The sequence below is a fragment of the Rhineura floridana genome, chromosome 2 (genome assembly GCF_030035675.1).
Source record: "Rhineura floridana isolate rRhiFlo1 chromosome 2, rRhiFlo1.hap2, whole genome shotgun sequence".
NCBI classification, from domain to species: Eukaryota; Metazoa; Chordata; class Lepidosauria; order Squamata; family Rhineuridae; genus Rhineura; species Rhineura floridana.
Genome location: NC_084481.1, coordinates 144,221,835 through 144,245,532, shown reverse-complemented (window position 1 = coordinate 144,245,532; position 23,698 = coordinate 144,221,835). Strand labels below are relative to the sequence as shown.

The 23,698-nt window shown below is 40.7% G+C and overlaps 1 protein-coding gene across 3 annotated transcripts in view; it reads right to left on the bottom strand.

The window, feature by feature from the left end:
* Window positions 1–7,238: 7,238 nt before the first annotated feature.
* EHF (ETS homologous factor) overlaps window positions 7,239–23,698 on the bottom strand; it is an 80,869-nt gene continuing 64,409 nt past the window's right edge. For all 3 annotated transcript variants that reach the window (XM_061610753.1, XM_061610752.1, XM_061610751.1), the window contains exons 8-9: window positions 18,851–19,046; window positions 7,239–12,364 (exon numbers count right to left, since the gene is read on the bottom strand). In XM_061610753.1, the coding sequence (XP_061466737.1) occupies window positions 12,265–12,364; window positions 18,851–19,046 (296 nt within the window). In that variant the 3' untranslated portion in view covers window positions 7,239–12,264. The remainder of the gene's footprint in view (window positions 12,365–18,850; window positions 19,047–23,698) is intronic.

The following is a 23,698-nucleotide window of genomic DNA, read 5'->3' as shown; positions in this document are numbered from 1 at the left end:
AGAATTTCAAATTTTTTTACCTGCCCTTTGATCGTTTTCAAATTCAATTTCTTTTCTCATTGTTTATTCCTTATTTATATATTTATTTTATTTATATCCCACCCTTCTTCCCAGTAGGAGCCCAGGGTGGCACACAAAAGCACTAAAACACTCTAAAACATCATAAAAACAGATTTTAAAACATATTACAACAAAACATCTTTAAAGACATCTTTTTTAAAAAGCTTTAAAAACATGTTAAAAAGTAATTCCAAAACAGATGCAGACTGGGATAGGTTTCTACTTAAAAGGCTTGTTGAAAAAGGAAAGTCTTCAGTAGCCATCGAAAAGATAACAGAGATGGAGCCTATCTAATATTTAAGGGGAGGGAATTCCAAAGGGTAGGTGCCACTATGCTAAACGTCTGCTTCCTGTGTTGTGTGGAATGGACCTCCTGATGAGATGGTATCTGCAGAAGGCCCTCACCTGCAGAGAGTAGTGATCGACTGGGTATATCAAAGGTAAGACGATCTTTCGGGTATCCTGGTTCCAAGCTGTATAGGGCTTTGTACACTAAAATCAGAACCTTGAACTTAGCCCAGTAGCTAACAGGACCTGCTCTTTCAGAGGGAGTCCAACCCCATCCAAAGCAGGCAACTGACTAATTATCTGAACTTGGGAACCACCAACCCACAGTACCTTGTTGAAGAATGATTAGAAAAAACATGGAAGAATTTTTCAGCACAGCACTGCAGTAAAACCTGGGTCTGCTGCATGCATCTTAATGATGATACAATTGCTAAATGTTATAATGCCTCATTTTAGTTCTATTATCTATGGATTTATCAACACAGCAAAGAAAGCAGTCCTTTTCATGCTTTCTGCTTTCATGAATTCAGTATATGTAGCTTGAAGTCAGTTATTGCTTCTGCTATGGGAAATTCCTTCCAACTTTAATTACCAAAGCAGTTAAGAGCTATTATAGAAGTCTAGTGTTTTTCATCTGTTTAGTTCATCCTTAAGCTGCAGGATGAATGCCAGCGGAGTCATTGTTTTGAACCAAGATGTTGCAACTGTTGCAATTATCCATTTTCCCTGTGATTTCTTTTCTTTGGCAACAAAGCTCTTTGGGTGATTGATGTAGCGATGTGCCATTCAGGATTAGCATTTAGGATGAGCACAGGATGAGGATCAAGTCAACAAATGAGGATCAAGAAAAAACCTATTACGGGGCATCTATCTATGTGTGATCAGGATCATTACTTAAAATACGCTTGCCTCTATGGGCTTATCCAAACGGAGCGGGATAATCCACCGTTTCCATATCCGGTTTGTCAGCTGATAGTCCTCACTTTTCGCCTTTTTGTTCGCCGTTTCCCAATGAAAAAAATGTCCCAATGAAATTCCCGATTTCAAACAGCAAATCGCATTTTTGCCGGTATTGGAAGGAGCGGATTTAACCCGCGAAAATGCGTGACACCGTGCGATGTCATTTGGACGACTGAAAAATAATAAGCACACATAGTGCACGTGTCACACATTTTGCAGTTGTCTGGATGAGCCCTGTATCTGGTCTGTCTGGAAACTCAGCAAGGCTGTAATTGCTCTTCATCTGGAAGCAGCACCTTGAGTTCCTTTAGCTACCTTACAAAGACAATGAACCTTATACCTTATAAACATAAAACCAACTGAACTAGGAACTCTTACTACTAGAAACATTTTTAAAAAACCATTTTACTGGCCAGTCCAAGATCTGCTCTATTGCAGCTCATAAAAAGTGGCCAGTTTATCCTAAATGCTAATCCTGAATGGCACATCACAACATTGATCACCCTATTACCAAGACCTGGGTGGGTGAGTGGGAGAAGTTGATTTGACCCAGTTTTGCCCACCTGGATACTCAGGGCTTATCCAAACGGAGCGGGATAATCCACGGTTTCCATATTCGGTTTGTCATCTGATAGTCCTCACTTTGCCTTTTAGTTCGCTCTTTCCCAATTAAAAAAAATGCTTTTTTGCACCCGCACATGCAGTGGTAAGACCCCTACATTCTTTTCACTTTTCCAAGCTCCGCCTCTAAAATGTCCCCCTATCAACCAATTGGTCAGCAAAAAAATTATGTATGCTCCTCTCCCCCTTTGCAACGAAGCACAATATGGCTGTAAAGGAGTTCTCGCCTCAGAAGGAAAGGCTGCTGGTCGGTTTCAGCCTGCCTTGTTTGTATTTGCGATATTATGCTTAAATGAATGTATGCTTTTCTGCCTTTATTGATATTTAAGGAGATACACATGCTGGCAATTGCACTTATTTCTCCAAAAAAGCAAGAAACGTGTCACCCCCCTTCCTTCTCCCTTTCCTTCCCACGGGAGAATGAAATTGACAAAGCTTTCGGAGGCAGGCTGAAACCGACCACCCCCCTTTCTCGCTTGCTGTGCATTGCAGATCTCACCCAGAGCGGCCGCCTAGTTTGCAGGCTGGCAAAAAATCAAATGCATCTGCGCAGTAGTTGCAGACACCCCCCCAACACCCCACCATTGAGATGATTGGTTCAATTTTCCCGGGCTTATTCTCGCACATGCGCAAAAGTGCAGATACGTGATTGGCTGGAATGAGGAGAAGGGGCAAGGGGAAACACCCAAGAACCACCCATCAGCTGTAAAGTCCGCAGTATTGCATCCTGACTCCTGAAGGCACAGCGGATGATTCCCAATTTTAAACAGCAAATCGCATTTTTGCCGGTATTGCAAGGAGCGGATTTAACCCGCAAAAATGCTTAACAGCGCGAGACGTCATTTGGACGACCAAAAAATAATGAACACACATAGCGGGCATGTCACACATTTTGCAGTCGTCTGGATGAGCCCTCAGTGTAACACCAGCACAGGCTGCAGGTATAGGGAAGAGAGGCTGCTGTAGTCCACTCTGTATTGGAGCTGGCTGTGAGGGCCTGCACCTGGTGTTGGGCCAAGGAAACAGTAGACTAGGGTTGCTGCTGGTGTCCTCCCTACTCCCCAGCAACTTCTCTGACCAAGCTGGTGGAGGCCATCTTGGTTGTGGTATTGGAGCTCTTTTTAAACAAGATGTTTTGTTTTTAAAGATGTTTTGTTTTAATTTAAATTCTGTGTTTAAGATGTTTTGGAATGTTTTTAGTGTTTTTGTTTCCCTCCCTGGGCTCCTTCTGGGAGGAAGGGTGGGATATAAATGTCAATAAATAAATAAATAAATTCATTTTTATACACATTTCCCCTAATAATGTTTTTGCAAACACTGTTTGGTTAGAGAACTATACTGCAAAATTCAGGTAAGTGTGAATTTTGAAGAATGACTGTGTTTCATGAATTCCTCCTCTCCTCCCCAACAATCTGTCCTACGCCTACAAAGCTAGCATGCAGATTAGAGAGGAGACTTTCCTGTTTCCTTCTTGTTCATTCTCTTCCTGTCCCAACAATTAGTCTTGCATACCTCATTCCAAATAAACATGCAAGCTTTGGATGTCAGATTTTGGCAGGAGAGGCATAACTGTGGTAATAAAAATAAAATTATATATATGGAAAACATTTTGAACTTTGTTAATGATAGTGCAGCAGACTTTCCCCTTTGACTGAGGATGAGCATTGCAGGATTGTAATTGGAATCAGTTGCTACATCTGGTGCAGGGTAGAGTTACAGCTATAATTCTGCTTCCAGCTAATTGCTGAACTGCAACACCTTGACATTGCTAAAGCATCCAATCCTAGAGTGGTAGCAGCCAATGTCTCTGTTGCTAGACTGCACCACTTCAGTCAGTAGGTGGGAAAACTAATGTTTTAAGGGTCCTTTTGGATGTTGCAAATTCAAGACTAGTATAAGAGAGAAATCTGGACTAGAACCTTCTCTGCTCTAAGCTAACTTTCTTTGGTCAGGGAGGGTATTTTAGTTTTTAGAGGGAGTGTTCAAATATTTGATTCAAACCATTTGGTCTGAATTAATTGGTACAGCAACTGATATATCACATGAGGCTGCTGGTATTTTTCAGCCCTAAGATTTGCCTTGACAGAAATCTTGTATTATCTCTAAATCAATTTTTCCTTCATTGCTGTTTCACATATAAACATGTAAAAGTAAATAAAGCCATTATTTGTATTGCAGAGTTCTGCTTATGATTTAATAAAGGCATGACCAGGACAATATATCTAAGGCAAGGGTGGACCTTCTGTGACTCTCCAGATGTTATTGGCATCAAATTCCCATCATCCTCAACCACAGTGGCCAATGGTCAAGGATGATGGAAGCTGTGGACCAACAATATCTGAAGGAGCATAGGTTGCCCAGCTCTGATCTAGAAAGTGAAGATAATGCCATTGATGTTCCATACAACTGATACCACTTCAGCACAGAAAGGTCGGAAAGACAGTTAGAATTAATATTTGGCTGAAGTGCCACCTTTTGAAGGGCTGCTACTTATTCAAACCGAGGTGCTGGAAACAGTTCTATAGAAAGTTAATTTGAAATTATTCTTAGCTCACCTTTTCAAACTTTAGGGAAGGGAGTTCAATTGAGAAAAATGCATTTAGGATCAATATGTTTGTCTTGCAGAATTATTTGACTGTTGCTGAGAATTCTAAATATGTCTGTGTATGATACATCTGCATCTCAGATCCTTTCTAGCCAGCTGATGACTTCAGTGTGGAAGCTCCACAATATTTTACATTTTCATTGCAAATCTGTTTAACTAATCTGGCAAGTATACAGTGAATCATCTAGAACTGGATGGTCTGTTGAGATTCGGGATGTAAGAAGGCATTAACTTCCATTTTGCCCTGTTTTCGACACATGCAGTACCATTTCGACACATGCAGTTCATCTTCTGCCAAAATGAATACATTATTCATCTTGCTGTCCGCTATGGTGAAATTATATAACTTACATTAATTAATTAATTATGTAAAGTACATTATCCCATTTCACCCCATTTTTCCAAACCATTGTTTCTACTGATGTCAATGAGAATGTGGTTATTAATTTTGTTGAAATGAGGATTATCTGTGAAGGCTTGTATTATTTTCTTGTGCAGACCGAGATTGTGAACAGATATCAATCATAATTTGAGAGAGAACTCCTAACTGAACTATAGGAATAATCTTTTTTATGAATATGCAGCAATAAAAGATAATTTAGTTCCATTTCCAAAATGCTAACATTGTCCATTTGTGAATGTACTAAGATAAATGGGCACCTCTAAGCCAGATAAGGAGATCCACACAGGTAAAGAAACTTGAACAAGTACAAACAAACTTGAATGCATTATCATTTGCTAGAAACGCAGGCATAAAATAGGAAGCACATCTGCATTCTTGCACAACTAATCATACATTAACAATTTGCTTACCTGTGACTGGAGGTGGATCAGGGCCAGAAAGTTTAGAGATATCATCCGGATGGAATAACTAGGATTGAATTCCTTTTATATTTTTCCATTGGAGGATGATATTTTAAACAGTAAGTTGTGTGCCCAGCATTTTATGTCAGTATAGTGCAGAGCTTGGAAAAGTTACTTTTTTGAACTACAACTCCCATCAGCCCTAGGCAACATGGCCACTAGATTAGGCTGATGGGAGCTGTAGTTCAAAAAAGTAACTTTTCCAAGCTCTGGTAGTGGTGGAATAATAAAAATTAATGCTTTTTAAGGCTTAGTCTACAGATAGGGGATTTCACAGTGCTCCATCATTGGGGATGGGGGGACTCTCGTATGCCAGAATTCTTCTCCCACACCTTGACATCCAATTTCAGTGTGCAGAGAAATTTTTAATATGAGGAATTATTCAAACGTGTAACTCCCTCCATTATGGTCTCAGGTGGAACATCCCAGGTATCGAGTTCTGTTTGTGTACAGACTATAGCCCTTTCCCAGACATTATACAAATATGTGTAGGATCATACCTGCATGACCTCCATGTGGTCATTACATGGTCTGAAAGATGTCCACGTGTGTACAACTGCAGAGCCAGCCTACATGGAACCCTCCAGGTGTTGTTGGATTTCAACTCTCATCAGCCCTGGCCAACATGGCTAATAGTCAGGGATGATGAGAACTGGAATCAAAGAACATTTTGATAGCCTCATGTTGGCTACCCCTACTATACAGGATTAGGAACTCAGTTTTTATTGTGCTAATTAGGAGCCCCAAGAAAATCAGGGGTGTGTTGCTCTAGGAGAGGTTCTTTAACCATTTCTTCCCATATGCATCCCTCACCAAGCTGCTTTTAATTCCAATAGATACAAATAAATGCTGTTCCAGTCTCTCCCCCCCCCGCAGAGTAACAGCAGCAAAAGGGGATGGTTTACACTGGGGCAAAGGAAATGAGAAGAAAATCTTAAAGCCATCTGCCAAAGCAACACTTTCCTGATCTTCCAACTATGCATATTCAGATTTATACACATAGGCCAATCCATGAACTGGACATTGAATGCATTGAGATTAGAGCGACGGGATTTCCTCTTGATTCCCTCCATGTGTTCAATGAATGCCTCTATATATTTCAACAACATTCAATTTTGCTCAAAAAGCAGGGATAATTTACTTACTTAAAATATAAATGAAGGAGATGATATGCTGTGAAATCTGAATCCTCTGCAGGTATTGCCTTTTTTTTTACTGTTATTCAAAGCAGTCCCAGGGATTCTGAATTGGACTGGGGAAGAAGAATGTAGGAAGGCACTTAACCCTGTTCCCCTGCATTGTTTTCTTGATCTAACCAGCCCTGCTCCCCACAACCCATCATGAAGCTATGATATATCTTGCCGATACATCTTTGTATGTTTTCCATGATGAATCTCATAGCAGCTTTTGGGGAGGCAATTTGTACTGGGATAATAACGTGGATACAAAGGATTAAACGCCATTTCCTCCTGTGCTGCTCCCAGTCTAATTCATGGTTCCTCATACCTGTTTTGATTTTTTTTAAAGGGTGGGGGGGACTTGTCTAATCTGGCCCTAAGAGGCACATGGATCAAAAAGTTAATTTAATTCAGCAGCCTGTGTTTAGAAGGAAAATAATTCCTTCTGTCTGTCAGATCCCAATGGCACCCACCAAAACCCTCTAGCCTTGGAGATTCCTCAATGGCCATGCCTCTAATTTCCTACTTCTCATATTAAGCTTATCATGATTATATTATTTCTTTCTTAAGCAACTGCCATGGGGGGGATTCTAATGATTAAAAAAAAAACACCACATGAAGCAAAGAAAAGTTTTTAATTTGCATATATAAACAGAAATCAATGTTTAGAATTTTATGGCACTTTTGTGACAGTCTTTGACATTTGTAGCAAAAACACCCAATAACATATTGTGCTGTCAGAAAACATTTCGACAGTGAAAATGGAGCAACGAACTGAGATTATCCATTATCTAGCAACATGAAAGCTGGAATGTTAAGCATATAAATGTTTCTACATTTTACTTGTCAATGGACAGCTCTCAAGATGTGTCTATAAAAAGATCAGTGTGGCTGCAATCCTATGCATACTTACTTAGTAGACACACTGAAGACAGTGGGCCTTATTTATGAATAAATGTGTATTGGATTGGACTGGACTATACACACAAAATACGTGCTAAGCAAAATTGCACAGCCAGCATATCAACAAATTCTTTGACCATGTGATTTGTTTGCAACTACATAAATACAGTAATGTCTTTTTCCTATGTAGAGTTTTATACATGTGAAAAATTAGGCTAAAATAAAAATCTATACAAATATTACCAGAGTAAAATATATATCTTCTGTTATTGTTGTGGGTTTTTTTTTAAAAAAATGACCACATCATTCATTGCAAACATTTCATAACAGCAATCTCAGAAAGTCCTTTGCGTTTAAACAGTCTTTATGATATAAACGTTCAAGTCTTCATTATATCCTATTTGTTAGCATTGCTAAAATGTTCACTTTGGGCTGGGACTGTATGTGCTTGGCAAGATCTAAGGCATTTAATACATCTACTGTCTGTTTATTGCAAAGTAAATCTTACCTTCCTCTGTTTCCAAAGCTATAGAGCCAGGCTTGGTGCCAGCAGGCAGCCAGGTCAGGCACAGGTTGAAGGCCCTTGTGGCTCAGAAGAGCCTCTCCTAAATCTACAGGTTGAGGCTGGGAAGATGGAGCTCCCACTCTGTGATCCACATCACCATCAAGTCACAGGGTTGATTTGGGCCTGGGGCAAGGGGTTGATGTCCCTGCTGCCATCTTGGGTGATAGCAGGCAGACACACACAGTGTGTTAGCATGCTGATGTGCCAACACAAGAGGCAGGGTGACCAATCCTATTTAAACCCGCAACAGTTGCATTGGGGTGGGGGGACAACATGACACTGTGCCAAGGGCCTCCTGAAGTCTGGTGGCCAAGGGCCCACTCATGCCTGGTGCCGGCCCTGAAATCAAATGAAGTCCTTAACAATAGTGGGAAATATCTGAATGTATCTTGGGTTAGTATCATAGGATGGATAAATAATCCAATGACAGGTGTTCTGAACTCAAAAAGAAACTGAAATAAAAAGAAGCTATTCTCATAGTTGTTACTCAACTATGCTCCAGGAAGTATGGCCACAAGATGACAATGCTTAGTATTATATGAGAAATGGGCCATTGTGAAGCTCCATTCTTTTATTTCCAAGTGCTGGTACATTGAAAATAAAATATTGTCCATTTGTTTTATTCTTTAGAACTATATATTGGCTATTAATGTGTATAATCATTATATGGCACGTTATATATTTACTAATTACAGTGTCTTTGGGGCTTAATACCCGAGGCACAAGACAGTGATAAATCCAGCCCATTGCCTACTATTTATGCAGGGTTAGACAGTTAGACACCAGGGCACATGCAGTTAAAAAGGGAAACAGGGAGTAAACCAAGGGAGATAGGGGTGGAGTAGAAACCGATTCAGAGATAGAACAAATGTTAAGTCAAGAAAAAGACAAAAAGAAAAGGCTTGCTTTGATGGCTGGAGTCTTATGATTTCATCTGTAAATAAGATGAATCTGCCTCCACCCACCTTATGTAAAGTAAAAAATGTCACAACTATAACTGATGGTGACAGCTTTGGCAGGATCTGTGCAGGAAAATCTGTTGTCTTCCAGACATGCTTATGTGTGTTTTTCTGCAAAGACCAAAGGGGGAGCCACAAAAGCTTATGCCATAATAAATCCTAATCTGCCCCTCAGGGTGAAAACAATAGAGGGAGCCCACGACCACCCCAAGGAAGAAGGGCACACTTAAAATGTAGAAGAAATAATAATGTACAGCCATAGTGTGAAATTGAATACCTATCAAGACACAGTATGAAGAAATATTTATATAAGCATGCATGTCAAAGATGTTTATTATTTACACAACCTGTAAAGATATTTATAGTGCAAACCTATGCATGTTTACTCAGAAGCAAGTCCCAATGTATTCAATGGGGCTTACTCAAACAGGGAAGTGTGCACAGGACTGCAACCTCAAATGATAAGGAATTTCACTCACCCAACCCAAAATTCAGAATCATGCCACTTTAAGCTGTTTTGCAACTGTTTTATATTTGTTTTATGGTTATTAGATTTAAATTGATTTATTTCTTTTTGTGAGCTGCCTTGGTTTCCTACCCTACCTCACAGGGTTGTTGAAAGGATTCTATGTGCATACTGGAGATGTAAAAATACATACACCCTATATAATAGTTTATTGTCAAAACCAGTTGGTCATTGCAGAACTTTTTTTTTAATCAGTATTAGTTTCCTACCAAATAAAAGCATTGACCTTTCAGTGAAGGGTGGGTAATAAATTCTAATCATAATTCTAAGCCCTGCCTAGTTGCTTAAAAAAAGGATTGGAGGAGGAGAGAAAGATTTACAATCTTTTGCTATGTTCACTCAAAAGCCCCATTGATTTACAGCACAATCCTAACACATCTATTCAAAAGTAAGTCCTACTGAATTCAATGGGGTTTACTCCCAAATATGTGGGATTAGCATTGCAGCTTTACTCCCAGAAAAGTGGGTGTAGAATTAAAGCTTCATATTGGGAAGGTTTTCAAAGCAGGCTATGACTTAGACAAATAAATTGCCCTCTTCAACAGCCCAGTAAAATTTAAACTTGTTTGACTCCTTATAAATAGAAAGGTATAACATATTGTAATGGCATCACGAGCTGCAGCATGCACACTCTTTCAAATTTCTGTTCAAAAAGTATTTGAAAGATAAAATATATAATATGCTATTTTTGCAAGTAATTAAAAAAACCTGCATGTACACTTTTGTTATAATCATAATAACTGAAATTGTTTACTGTGTATGCCTGCCAAGATCTTCCTGTGATCTTCAGTTCTAAATTTCTTGGTATATTATTGTAGAAAGGAAATATTGCTGCTGCTGCTGCTGCAAGTTATATACTCACTCAACTTCTGATGTGCATACAAACAGGAAAAGGAAACTGTTTTCAGGGATTTGCAATGGGTTCTATCTATTGCCTGAAGATCAGCAAATCTGTTGTCAATCACAACCCTGACTTCACTTATTGGCTAAAAAACCTGAAAGGGTAGGGATTAGAGCAGCCAGCTTCTAACAGAAATTGTGTGTGGGGCTGACATTTTGGTGTATGCCTCTTGAACCAGACCACCTAGAAACTTTTTTAAAAAAAACAATAAAAGGTAAGAGTCAAGAGATTAGGGTTACTCACCCAGAGAAGATACCCAGAAACTAGAGTCTATGGGCAAAAACTGGAGACCTGGGAACCCTAATCCAAACCCAGGCTCGCTAGAAACAATGGAACTAAGTCAGATCATTGGTCCATTCAGCTCAATATTGTCTACACCAGCCTTTCCCAACCAGTGTGCCTTCAGGTGTTGTTGGACCACAATTCCCATCTTTCCTGACCATTGGCAATGCTGGCTGAGGCTGATGGGAGTTGTGGTCCAACAACATCTGGAGGCACACTGGTTGGGAAAGGCTGGTCTACGCTGAGTGGCACCGGCTCTCCAAGGTTTCAGGCAGATGCCAGGAATTGAAACTGGGACTGTTTGCATGCAAAGTATGTGCTCTGCCATCAAGTTCAGCCCCTCTCTGTATGATGATTACACAGCTGACTTCACCACAAAGTTGACTGTGAAAGAGATTTTGGTACAGTGATTCTACTAGATACCCCAACACATTTCAAGTTGACAGCAGACCATTGTTTGGAATATCATGGTGTGGGCCAGATGATAGTAGTGTACTCTTCTCAAAGCTTGTGCCTTCCAGATATTCCTGTTCTCCATCTCCAAACATCCCCAGCTAGCATGGCTAATTATCAGGGATGATGGGAGTTTTAGCACAGTAACTTCTGGAAGGCACCAGATTGGGGAAGGCTGTCACACTGAGATATAACATAGCCTAACTCCACTAAAATATGCACCTTTCACTGAGGTCAGCTAATTTTTATAAAAAACCCTACAAAATAAAATCTTTTCACTGGGATAATGGATCTTCATGTTCCAGGACAGTTATTTGAACTAACAGCCATCCATCCAAGAGCTGTTGAATCAATCTCTAAATTGGAGGTCAGAAAAGGAAACCAAGAGTAACACAAGGGAATATTGTCTACAGGAAGCACAAAATAAATCATATCCCATAATCATCATATCCCACAGATTTATTCAGCTGCCTCTAAAACAGACACATGGTTTGTGACTCGCCTCCTCATACAGCCTTTACACTGACATAAAGGATATAGATCAAACTTCCCTGACCTGGTGCCCTCCAGATGTTATGGACTACAACTCCCATCATTGTTGACCATTTGCCACACTGGTTAGGACTAAGAGCAATTGTAGTCCAAAAGACCTGAAATGCTCCAGGTAGGGGAAGGCTGATACAGACATATCCTCATTTCTCTCATATGCAGAAAGCAACAGGCCTTATTTTCAGGCTCTGTAGTAAAAAGTAATGCCCTGTGATTTCCTCTCGTTACATCTCTCACAGCATTATTATAAATCACATTTCTCTTGGAATACATTTCTACAAGTCTTCACAAGAAAGGAAAACACATCCCCAAACACAACCATACAGCATTATTACATCATAGTTCACAGAAAACTGTGTACATTTTTCCCCATAGAAGGACATACTTCAAATAAAATAATTTTAACATCAATAAACAATAGTGTTCCTTCTTCCCATTAAAAGTAGATTTCCACCTGCCCTCCCCCAATTTTTGAACATAAATAGAAGAAAATAGTCTTTGAAATATTTACATCCACTAGGAGTTCCTGTTAGTGAAGATTTGTACAGTTTTAGTTCTCATGTTCTCTCCAGCCACGGGCATTCTTTCCAAATTTATATACCAGTCTCCGACCATCTACACGTTCAAGAATTTCTCTTTTGTAATAGTATCTGTTAAAAAGAAGTAATGAAATCGGATGTATCAGAAATGTATAATTATGGGTGAAACTGGATGAAACAGAAAGACATAGCTCTAAGTCTCTCATTCCATCAATGCAAGGATTTCTTCCGGCACAATGGAGTATTCTCTCCCTCTCCTCCCTCTGTGTGCCCCCTAAATCTGTTCTAGGAGTTCCCCCTACCCTCTGGAACAGATTTGGGAGGGCGTGGGGCACATGCAGGAAGAGGAGAGGGGGGAAAGTCCCACTGCTCAACTGGAAATCCTTACACTGATGGGACATAGTAGTTGAATACCACACCTAATTAATGATGGGTAAACTTCCCCTGAGCTTAGTGGGTTTAGCAAACTAATCTATTCCTCTAAACAGAAAATATCTTAATTTGCTTGAAGGACAATTCCAAGCCTGATTCAGAGTCCACCGTTCTCTTGATGACATGAGCAGGAGAGCAACAGACTCTGAACAAGTGACTCCTGGGTAACCCCAGAGCTTGGAAAAGTTACTTTTTTAAACTACAACTCCCATCAGCCCAATCCAGTGGCCATGCTGGCTGGGGCTGATGGGAGTTGTAGTTCAAAAAAGTAACATTCCTAAGCTCTGGGCAACCCCAATCTCTATCTATAAACCACTGTAGCCTATCCACCACCCTGTTGACTTATTAATTTACTGAACATGCACACAAAGCTCTAAGTAACATAATTCCACTGCATTCATGCTGAAATCAATAGAAAATTAGGCACACTGAAACTCTATGAAAATCAATTCATTCACTAAGACTTAAGCACTCCAGGCTGGAGCTTGGAAGTAATTCATTAGGAAAAATCAATTACATGTAATTTGTTACTGTTTTGAGGAATGAGTGGATAATTTCTTTACATTTTGATTTAATAGAACAAAGAGTAATTGTATCACTTTTGAGGTCTAATTATAATGTTTCCAGCATTACTTTTGAGCATTACCAGGGAGCAGGGGACAGCAGGGAAGATTTCTGCTCCTTTGATTCATAGATGAAAATCATGTGCCTCAAACTGGGTTTCTGTGCAGCATTGCTCCTCCCTTGTGTTCTGTGGGTGTTTTAGGAGGCGACAAGGGAGGAGGTGGAGGGAGAGACAGGGGTGGAATGGAGAGGAAAAAAATGTTAAAAAGTGGATGGTGGTGGAGAAGAATGGAGTGGAGGGACAAAAGAGCCAGAGGGCAAGGACGTAGATGAAGGAGGAGACAGCAGCAGAATGGAGATAAAGAACTGTGGAAGTGGGAGACAACAGTGTGTGTGTGTGTGTGTGTGTGTGTGTGTGTGTGTGTGTGTGTGTGTGTGTGTGTGTGTGAGAGAGAGAGAGAGAGAGAGAGAGAGAGAGAGAGAGAGAGAGAATACTGTGTTTGCACTTAGCACACAAAGCGGCCTCTGCTGCCCTCCCTGGCTACTTTGTTTTAACTTTTTTGCACCCCAGGGGAAAATATTTGCTTAGGTGGGTGTGCGTTAGTTAGAGGCAGGGCAGGGTCTGGGAGGTGATTGAGTGAGATAGACAATGCTTGCTGGCTGAGAGAGAGTGTGTGGAGGGATTGCACTTGGTTTGGCATGTGAAGTTCTGAGCAGTGGTCTCTGCTTCCCTCCCCTTCTCCCTTACCAGTGGAGAGACCACCACTGCTAGGTACTAGCTAGCCAGCCTCCCTCATACACCCTAATTATGTTTGCTTGGGTAGGTGAGCCCTGTACATGCCTTAGTTGCTGGCAGGGCAGGTTTGTTCCATATAATTCCTTCCTTCCAAAGTTTCAAAGCAAACACATTTCAATCCATCCATCCCCCCCTCACTATAGGCAATTTTGTAATAGGGCATAGAGGCTTGTGCAGAATTAATTAATTACCATTAATAAAAATAATATTTTGGCTATTTTTTATACCTTCTCCTTAGTCTTCCAAGTTTGGCATGGAATACTTCTCATACAGAATTAATTTGAAATGCAGCATATTTATCATCTTCATAATTATCGTATTCAAATCCTTAGTTGCTGGCAGAGGAAGCTTCAAGTGAAGAATTACACGTGTGTTGGGGTATCATCATTGCTGGGGGTGGAGGGTGGATGTGAGATTCTGTTATACCATTCTGTTAATCTTATATATAAAAATATTATTCTACTACTCTCTGTGTGTGTGTTTTTATTTTTAATGTTGTTTTATGTTACTTAGGTGTGCAGCAGTCAAGGCCGGCACCATGTAGGCACTCTAGATTTTTTTTAAAGAGTAACAACTGTAATTGTACCAATTACTTTTGAGTAACGGTAAAGTCAGAGCTTGGAAAAGTTACTTTTTTGAACTACAACTCCCATCAGCCCCAGCCAGCATGGCCACTGGATTAGGCTGATGGGAGTTGTAGTTCAAAAAAGTAACTTTTCCAAGCTCTGGGTAAAGTAATGAATTTCTTTCAGAACAATTGTAATTGTAATGGTAATTTTTCCCTGTTTGAGGCCACGTAACAGTAATTGTAATTTATTCCTTTTAAAAAGTAATCTTCCGAGCTCTGCTCAAGGCATGTCCTTCTGTGAATGGAAGGGCTCTTTCTGTTTGGAGAAGGTGCTCCTATCACACTGGAGGAAGCGGGGAAGTGATTTTCACCAATCCACCTTTCCTCCTGTAGCCACAGCATCACCTTCCATGCTGTTCTGGAAGGTCCCTCAATCTTCTGGAGCACCTTTTCAGAGGGTGCAGAGGGAAGGAGATACAGGCAAAAATAGCCTTCTCCCCTTTCCCCCCCGTGAGCAGAATTCTGTTCAGAGAAAGTCTGGTACAACCGACACCTCCAATAAAGACAGTCACATTTCTTCTTGATTGTAATGAATCTTGATTGTCCCCATCAAATAAAAATCTCTATGTACAATAATACATAGGAACTGACTAATAGCCACTATGCTATTCATATTTTAAGGTACATTTATTTGAATTATTTCACATAGTTAAAAATATTAATTATGTGAAAGTCCAATAACATGAATACAATAATCAGAAATGGCAATTGTCAATGCATATATTATCAATATACAGGACTGACGTGCGAGAACGTGCAGCAGTTCATACATGCGGCTTCTATAGCAACAACAAAATACAAGTGCCTGTACGCTAATGCTAGGAGCCTGCGAACCAAGATGGGAGAACTGGAGTGCTTGGTCTTAGAGGAGAGCATTGATATAGTGAGCATAACGGAGACCTGGTGGAATGGAGAAAACCAGTGGGATACGGTTATCCCTGGATATAAACTATATCGGAAGGACAGGGAAGGACGTATTGGTGGCGGAGTCGCTCTATACGTGAAAGAAGGCATTGAATCCAGCAAGCTCAAAACCCCAAAAGAGGCAGACTCCTCCACAGAATCATTGTGGGTGGTGATACCATGCCCCAGGAGGGACTTAATACTGGGAACGCTCTATCGTCCCCCTGATCAAAATGCTCAGGGAGACCTTGAGATGAGATATGAAATTGAGGAAGCATCCAAACTAGGAAATGTGGTAGTAATGGGTGACTTCAACTACCCGGACATAGACTGGCCGCATATGTGTTCCAGTCATGACAAAGAAGCAAAGTTTCTAGATATTCTAAATGACTATGCCCTAGACCAGTTGGTCATGGAACCAACCAGAGGGACGGCAACCCTGGACTTAATCCTCAGTGGGGACCGGGACCTGGTGCCAGATGTAAGTGTTGTTGAACCGATTGGGAGCAGTGACCACAGTGCTATTAAATTAAACATATATGTAAATGGCCAATTGCCAAGAAAATCCAACATGGTCACATTTGACTTCAAAAGAGGAAACTTCACAAAAATGAGGGGATTGGTAAAAAGAAAGCTGAAAAACAAAGTCCAGAGGGTCACATCACTCGAAAATGCTTGGAAGTTGTTTAAAAACACTATATTAGAAGCTCAACTGGAGTGCATACCGCAGATCAGAAAAGGTACCGCCAGGGCCAAGAAGATGCCAGCATGGTTAACGAGCAAAGTCAAGGAAGCTCTTAGAGGCAAAAAGTCTTCCTTCAGAAAATGGAAGTCTTGTCCGAATGAAGAAAATAAAAAAGAACACAAACTCTGGCAAAAGAAATGCAAGAAGACAATAAGGGATGCTAAAAAAGAATTTGAGGAGCACATTGCTAAGAACATAAAAACCAACAACAAAAAATTCTATAAATACATTCAAAGCAGGAGACCATCTAGGGAGGCGATTGGACCCTTGGATGATAAGGGAGTCAAAGGTGTACTAAAGAACGATAAGGAGATTGCAGAGAAGCTAAATGAATTCTTTGCAGCTGTCTTCACAGTGGAAGATATAGGGCAGATCCCTGAACCTGAACTAACATTTGCAGGAAGGGATTCTGACGAACTGAGACAAATAGTGGTAACTAGAGAAGAAGTTCTAAGCTTAATGGACAATATAAAAACTGACAAATCACCGGGCCCGGATGGCATCCACCCGAGAGTTCTCAAAGAACTCAAAGGTGAAATTGCTGATCTGCTAACTAAAATATGTAACTTGTCCCTCGGGTCCTCCTCCGTGCCTGAGGACTGGAAAGTGGCAAATGTAACGCCAATCTTCAAAAAGGGATCCAGAGGGGATCCCGGAAATTACAGGCCAGTTAGCTTAACTTCTGTCCCTGGAAAACTGGTAGAAAGTATGAATAAAGCTAGATTAACTAAGCACATAGAAGAACAAGCCTTGCTGAAGCAGAGCCAGCATGGCTTCTGCAAGGGAAAGTCCTGTCTCAGTAACCTATTAGAATTCTTTGAGAGTGTCAACAAACATATAGATAGAGGTGATCCAGTGGACATAGTGTACTTAGACTTTCAAAAAGCGTTTGCCAAGGTACCTCACCAAAGACTTCTGAGGAAGCTTAGCAGTCATGGAATAAGAGGAGAGGTCCTCTTGTGGATAAGGAATTGGTTAAGAAGCAGAAAGCAGAGAGTAGGAATAAACGGAGAGTTCTCCCAGTGGAGGGCTGTAGAAAGTGGAGTCCCTCAAGGATCGGCATTGGGACCTGTACTTTTCGACTTGTTCATTAATGACCTAGAATTAGGAGTGAGCTGTGAAGTGGCCAAGTTTGCTGACGACACTAAATTGTTCAGGGTTGTTAAAACAAAAAGGGATTGCGAAGAGCTCCAAAAAGATCTCTCCAAACTGAGTGAATGGGCGGAAAAATGGCAAATGCAATTCAATGTAAACAAGTGTAAAATTATGCATATTGGAGCAAAAAATCTGCATTTCACATATACGCTCATGGGGTCTGAACTGGCGGTGACCGACCAGGAGAGAGACCTCGGGGTTGTAGTGGACAGCATGATGAAAATGTCGACCCAGTGTGCGGCAGCTGTGAAAAAGGCAAATTCCATGCTAGCGATAATTAGGAAAGGTATTGAAAATAAAACAGCCGATATCATAATGCCGTTATATAAATCTATGGTGCGGCTGCATTTGGAATACTGTGTACAGTTCTGGTCGCCTCATCTCAAAAAGGATATTATAGAGTTGGAAAAGGTTCAGAAGAGGGCAACCAGAATGATCAAGGGGATGGAGCGACTCCCTTACGAGGAAAGGTTGCAGCATTTGGAGCTTTTTAGTTTAGAGAAAAGGCGGGTCAGAGGAGACATGATAGAAGTGTATAAAATTATGCATGGCATTGAGAAAGTGGATAGAGAAAAGTTCTTCTCCCTCTCTCATAATACTAGAACTCGTGGACATTCAAAGAAGCTGAATGTTGGAAGATTCAGGACAGACAAAAGGAAGTACTTCTTTACTCAGCGCATAGTTAAACTATGGAATTTGCTCCCACAAGATGCAGTAATGGCCACCAGCTTGGATGGCTTTAAAAGAAGATTAGACAAATTCATGGAGGACAGGGCTATCAATGGCTACTAGCCATGATGGCTGTGCTCTGCCACCCTAGTCAGAGGTAGCATGCTTCTGAAAACCAGTTGCCGGAAGCCTCAGGAGGGGAGAGTGTTCTTGCACTCGGGTCCTGCTTGCGGGCTTCCCCCAGGCACCTGGTTGGCCACTGTGAGAACAGGATGCTGGACTAGATGGGCCACTGGCCTGATCCAGCAGGCTCTTCTTATGTTCTTATGTTCTTACAGAGTCATAGTTTGTTCCACAACTATATAAACCTTTCAGAACAGACAAGATCTTTGTCTCTCATATGAAGACAACAGGGCATTCTCTGTAATTATATAAATGCTATTGACAGATTTAGGTCCCTCCGGGATCATTTTAGTTATTTTAAATTTGCCACATTCAACCTACAGGCATCTTCCACATAGGGTAGAGAAACTTTATGAGGCAACTCTGCCACAGGAAATAATGTTTGCCTTATATTTTCAGGTTTTTAATTTTCCAGACTATTCAAGTGTCCTGTAATTTCAACCCACTCAATTCTTTATGTGTTCTGCAGACCACAGACTAAAGACCGTTGCTCTCTGCCAAAACTTCCCCCCTTCTGGTTACCTCATCGCGCGGCTGAGTTTCTCATAGGTCATGCTGCTGTTGTTCTTCTTCTTTCCCCATAGCTGAGCTACTGCCTCCGATTTTAAGAATCTGAAGATGCCTTCAGAGCGGTCCTCCCATTTTATCAAGCCTGGATTCTTCTCTGGATGAAGGAGAATGTCTCGGATAAACTCCCACAAGTGAGTCCCACGAGGAGCTAAAATAAAATTGTGTTATGAGGAAACGTTACTTGGGAAATTTCTATATGGGGAATATGCTTTGTAAATTCCTAATAGGAGGACATTCTTATGGTGTGTATAGAAATAATCAATTGTTTGAATAGTAATATTTTAAAACGTAGATGTTATCTTGTCCCCAAATGTATCCATGATATAAAGCAGTTCTGTACTATTAACACAATTCACAAAACTTTGAAATCTGAATTCTGTATTCAAAAGGATATATATGTGAGCATTAAAATAGCTGATTTTATATGATTTTGCAAGCATTAGTTTCATTTAAGGATGCTGAATTATTATCCAACAGCTGGAATTGGAGTTTGGAAGGACAGATGGAACCCATGTCAATGGATGAGCAGAAAAGGCTCATGGGGCCAAAAACCTAGCTATGTTGAACTAAAATATCCTGGCCAAGGGGAGCATTATTTGGTGTGTACATTTTTAAGAAAATCTACTGAACTGAAGATTTTTCTATATACCCTTGAAGTATAAAAAGCGAGAAACGACTGAGACGGCTGAGAAGTATGAGTTCTGCATTAGAGACCATAAGCAGCATCTTAGAGGCAAAATACATGTTAAACTGCTGCTATGAGTAAGGAAGCCCTAAGGCTTTCTTTCTGCCTTGGAAAGCACCTTCAGGAGGAGGCAACTTGCAATGGATAAATGACAAGAGGAAAGAGAGTGCTTAACTCCTTCCAGTCATAATTCCCTGAAATGCTTTATACAAACTAACCCTCTGAGGACAGTTTGAAAAGCAAGACGGAACAACGTGTAATTTATCTCGTCCACCCCATCAGTGGCAAATGTTTAATTAATAGAAGATTGAATTAGCATCTTCCATTGCAAAGTTTGCATTTCTCTGAGAGGATATCATCTTTGCTGACAAAATTAGTTTATTAGTAATGTTATTAGTAATACTGTTGGTTCTCACTGAGAACACAGCAACTAATATCTAACTCGTTTTTTAAAAAAGTTTATTACATTTCCAATACCCTTTGGAATTCCTTCCCCTTAAATATTAGACAGGCACCATCTCTGTTATCTTGTTGGTGCCTACTGAAGCCCTTCCTCTTTCAACAAGCCATTTACGTAGAGACCTTATCCCAATCTGCACCTGTGTTGGAATTGCTTTTTAATATATTTTTAAACCTTTTTAAATGTTTTTAAAGCTTTTTAAAAAATGTTTTAAAGATGTGTTGTTTTAATATGTTTTTAATAGTTGTGTTTTAATATATTTCAAAGTCTGTTTTTATGATGTTGTAAAGTGTTTTTAGTGCTTTTGTTTGCCACCACGGGCTGAGAAAGGGTAGGATATAAATCAAATAAATAAATAATACTCCTGTCTGCTTTAAACTAAGTAAAAATATAAAACTGAGGGCTACTTCAAATGGTATATTCTGGGAAGAACTTCCAAATAAGTATCAGGGTGTGGATGCCCATCCTCACAGGAAAATAGCAACAGAGGAAAAGGCCTTTAGCATACTTATTTGAACAGAGTAGTTGTCTAACCACCTAACTCACATCCAAATAAAGTGGGGGAGGATTAAAACTGGGTAGCTGGGAAACTACAACATTCAGATAAATGTCTTAAAGTACATTCATTGTTTTCACCTGGCAGTGATGGTTCATGGCCAAGGCTGCTATGTTCCCATTTCTCCCTAAATATAATACTTAAACCCCTTGCTGGATCGTCACCTTGTAGTGGTGAGTGGGCTTGTGTGTTCCAATGAACTCTGTGAGCGATGCCGTCAGGAGTCGTACTCCCAGCAGGGTCACCCATGGCGGTAAGGTCAAGGGAGAGGAACCAGACAAAGAACGATCCAAGAAAGTCCTCAACGGCAGAACAGGCGGAGGATAACAATGTATATGTTACAACAACTGTGAAAGCAGATGAAGGCTGCAGCAGATAAAAGACTTCCAATCGTTGCGGTATCCAGGCCATTGGATAAAAGCCTTTTTCTGTCAAGATTGTGTGATGATCGTCATGCACCAATCTCCCCACATAAAACAAATTCATGCACAGACATCTTCCAAGCAAAACAAAACAAAAGTCCCATGGCGATCAGCGAATGGTGGGGGCAGGACTGTGAAATCCGGAAGCCCCTAGTCATGGACCAGCACCTGAGCAGTGGATGCAGACTCAGTTGTCCTGGCTCAAGGACTAAGGCCGTTGAGTAGTTCAGCAGCTATAGCCACGACTGAGCAGTCCTATTCAGGATCCACTCTGCTCACTCCATATGGGGAGGGGGCTAGAAAAGGTGCCCTAAACATAGTTTGCCTCATCTCTCTCCCTGACTGGATCACCGCATCCAGTGGGGTCACCACTTAGTGGCCGCAAAAGACAATTCAATTTTGGAACATGGAATATACAGACATTGCTGGACAATACAGATAGTGAACGTCCTGAACGCAGGACTGCCATCAGCGCGAGGGAGTTGAGATGTTTTAAAATTGACATAGCAGCACTCCAAGAAACTCGAAGAGCAGGAGAGGGACAACTGAAGAAAGAAAAAGGAGGTTACACCTTCTTCTGGAAAGGACTGCCTGAACAAGAACGACAAATACATGGAGTAGGCTTTGCTATTAAAAATGATCTTGTGAAGCTCTTGTCAGAAGTTCCTATTGGCATTAAAGAACGACTCTCAATTCTCCGGTTAAAACTCGCCAAAAACCAGCAGGCAACTGTTGTAAGTGCTTATGCTCCAACATTAGTTGCTGATGAAGACATCAAGGAAAATTTTTATACCCAGCTGGACACCATCTTATCAGAGATACCTAAGGAGGATAAAATTATCCTCTTGGGTGATTTCAGCACAAGAGTTGGGCGTGATTTCAGTTTATGGCCAGAAACCATTGGGAAAGAAGGAGTTGGCAATAGCAACCTGAATAGCATTCTACTTCTGACTAAATGTGCAGAGCATAATCTTATTATTACAAACACATTCTTTCATCAGAAAAATAAATTTAAAACATCATGGAAGCACCCTTGGTCAAAACACTGGCATCTCCTGGATTACCTAATTGTTCCTCAATGTAGGCTCCAAGGAAGAAAACCAAGGCGTAAAATGAATATCCATGCCCTTCAAGATCCTATTAAGCGAGCCTGCTTTGAAGCAACTCTCAAGAAACATCTACTAACGGAACTCCCTGAAAATGCCGAGGAACACTGGATTAAACTGAAGACATCCCTTATTGCAACATGTGAACAAACTATTGGATACCAAACTAAGAAACATCAGGATTGGTTTGATGAGAATGATAGTGAGATTGAACATTTCAACAAGAAAAACCTTCCAGATATGGCAAAAAGACATTAACTGTGCTGCTAAGAAAAACATCTATGCCAGTGCAAAGGCTGAGGTCCAAAGAAGAACTAGAGAACTTAAGAACACCTGGTAGATAAAGAAAGCTCAAGAAATCCAGCATTTTGCAGATGCTCATGATGCATGGGGCTTTTTTAATACCACAAAGGCCATCTACGGGCCAACAAATTATGGTACAAATCCCTTACGTTCAAATGATGGTACCAAGCTTCTAAAGGATAAAGAATCTATTGCACTGCATTGGAAAGAGCATTACCATGACCTTCCTAATCGTTACTCTTATGTGGCTGGTGAGATCTTCTCACAAATCCCACAACAACAAATTAGAGATGAGCTTGCAGTATCCCCTAATTTGGATGAAGTCAGTAAAGCCATCGATCAAATGAAGAATAACAAAGCTAGTGAACCTGATGGGATTCCTGCTGAAGTCTTTAAAGAAGGTGGGCCTGAATTTACACAACAACTTCATAAACTCATCGAAAAAATCTGGATGAGGGAGGAGGTCCCGGAAGACTTTAGGGATGCCATAATTATCACTTTTCAAGAAGGGTGATAGAACAGATTGTGGGAACTACCAAGGCATCTCTCTTCTAGCTACCACAGGTAAAATGCTTGCAAGGATCCTCGCAAATCGCCTCCTACCTATCTCAGAAGACATCCTCCCTGAATCCCAAAATGGTTTCTGCCCTTCCAGGGGGACAGTGAACATGATCTTCACTGCACAACAGCTTCAAGAAAAATGCAGGGAGCAAAACCGACCTCTGTATATGCCGTTTGTTGATCTGACTAAGGCCTTTGATACTGTGAATCGAACTGCTCTCTGAACCATCCTTCTGAAAATTGGATGCCCTGATAAATTTGTGAATATTTTGCGACTCCTCCACGACTACATGACGGCAACAATTTTGGACAATGGCTCTCAAAGTGATCCATTCAAAGTGGGATCAGGGATGCGTCATTGCTCCGACCTCATTTGCTATTTTCATTGCCATGAGTCTATACCTTGTTGAGGGGAAACTTCCTACTGGTGTGGAAATCACATATTGAACAGATGGAAAGCTTTTTAATCTCAATAGGCTGAAAGCAAAAAGTAAGGTAATTACAACCTCTGTCATAGAACTTCAATATGCCAATGATAATGTAGTCTCTGCACATTCAGAGGAAGATCTTCTAAGTATCCTAAATGTCTTTGCAGAAGCATATGAACAGCTTGGTCTCTCGCTTAACATCAAAAAAACCAAAGTGCTTCATCAGCAAGTGTGAACCAATCCCTCTGTAGCACCATCAATCCAGCTTAATGGTACAAT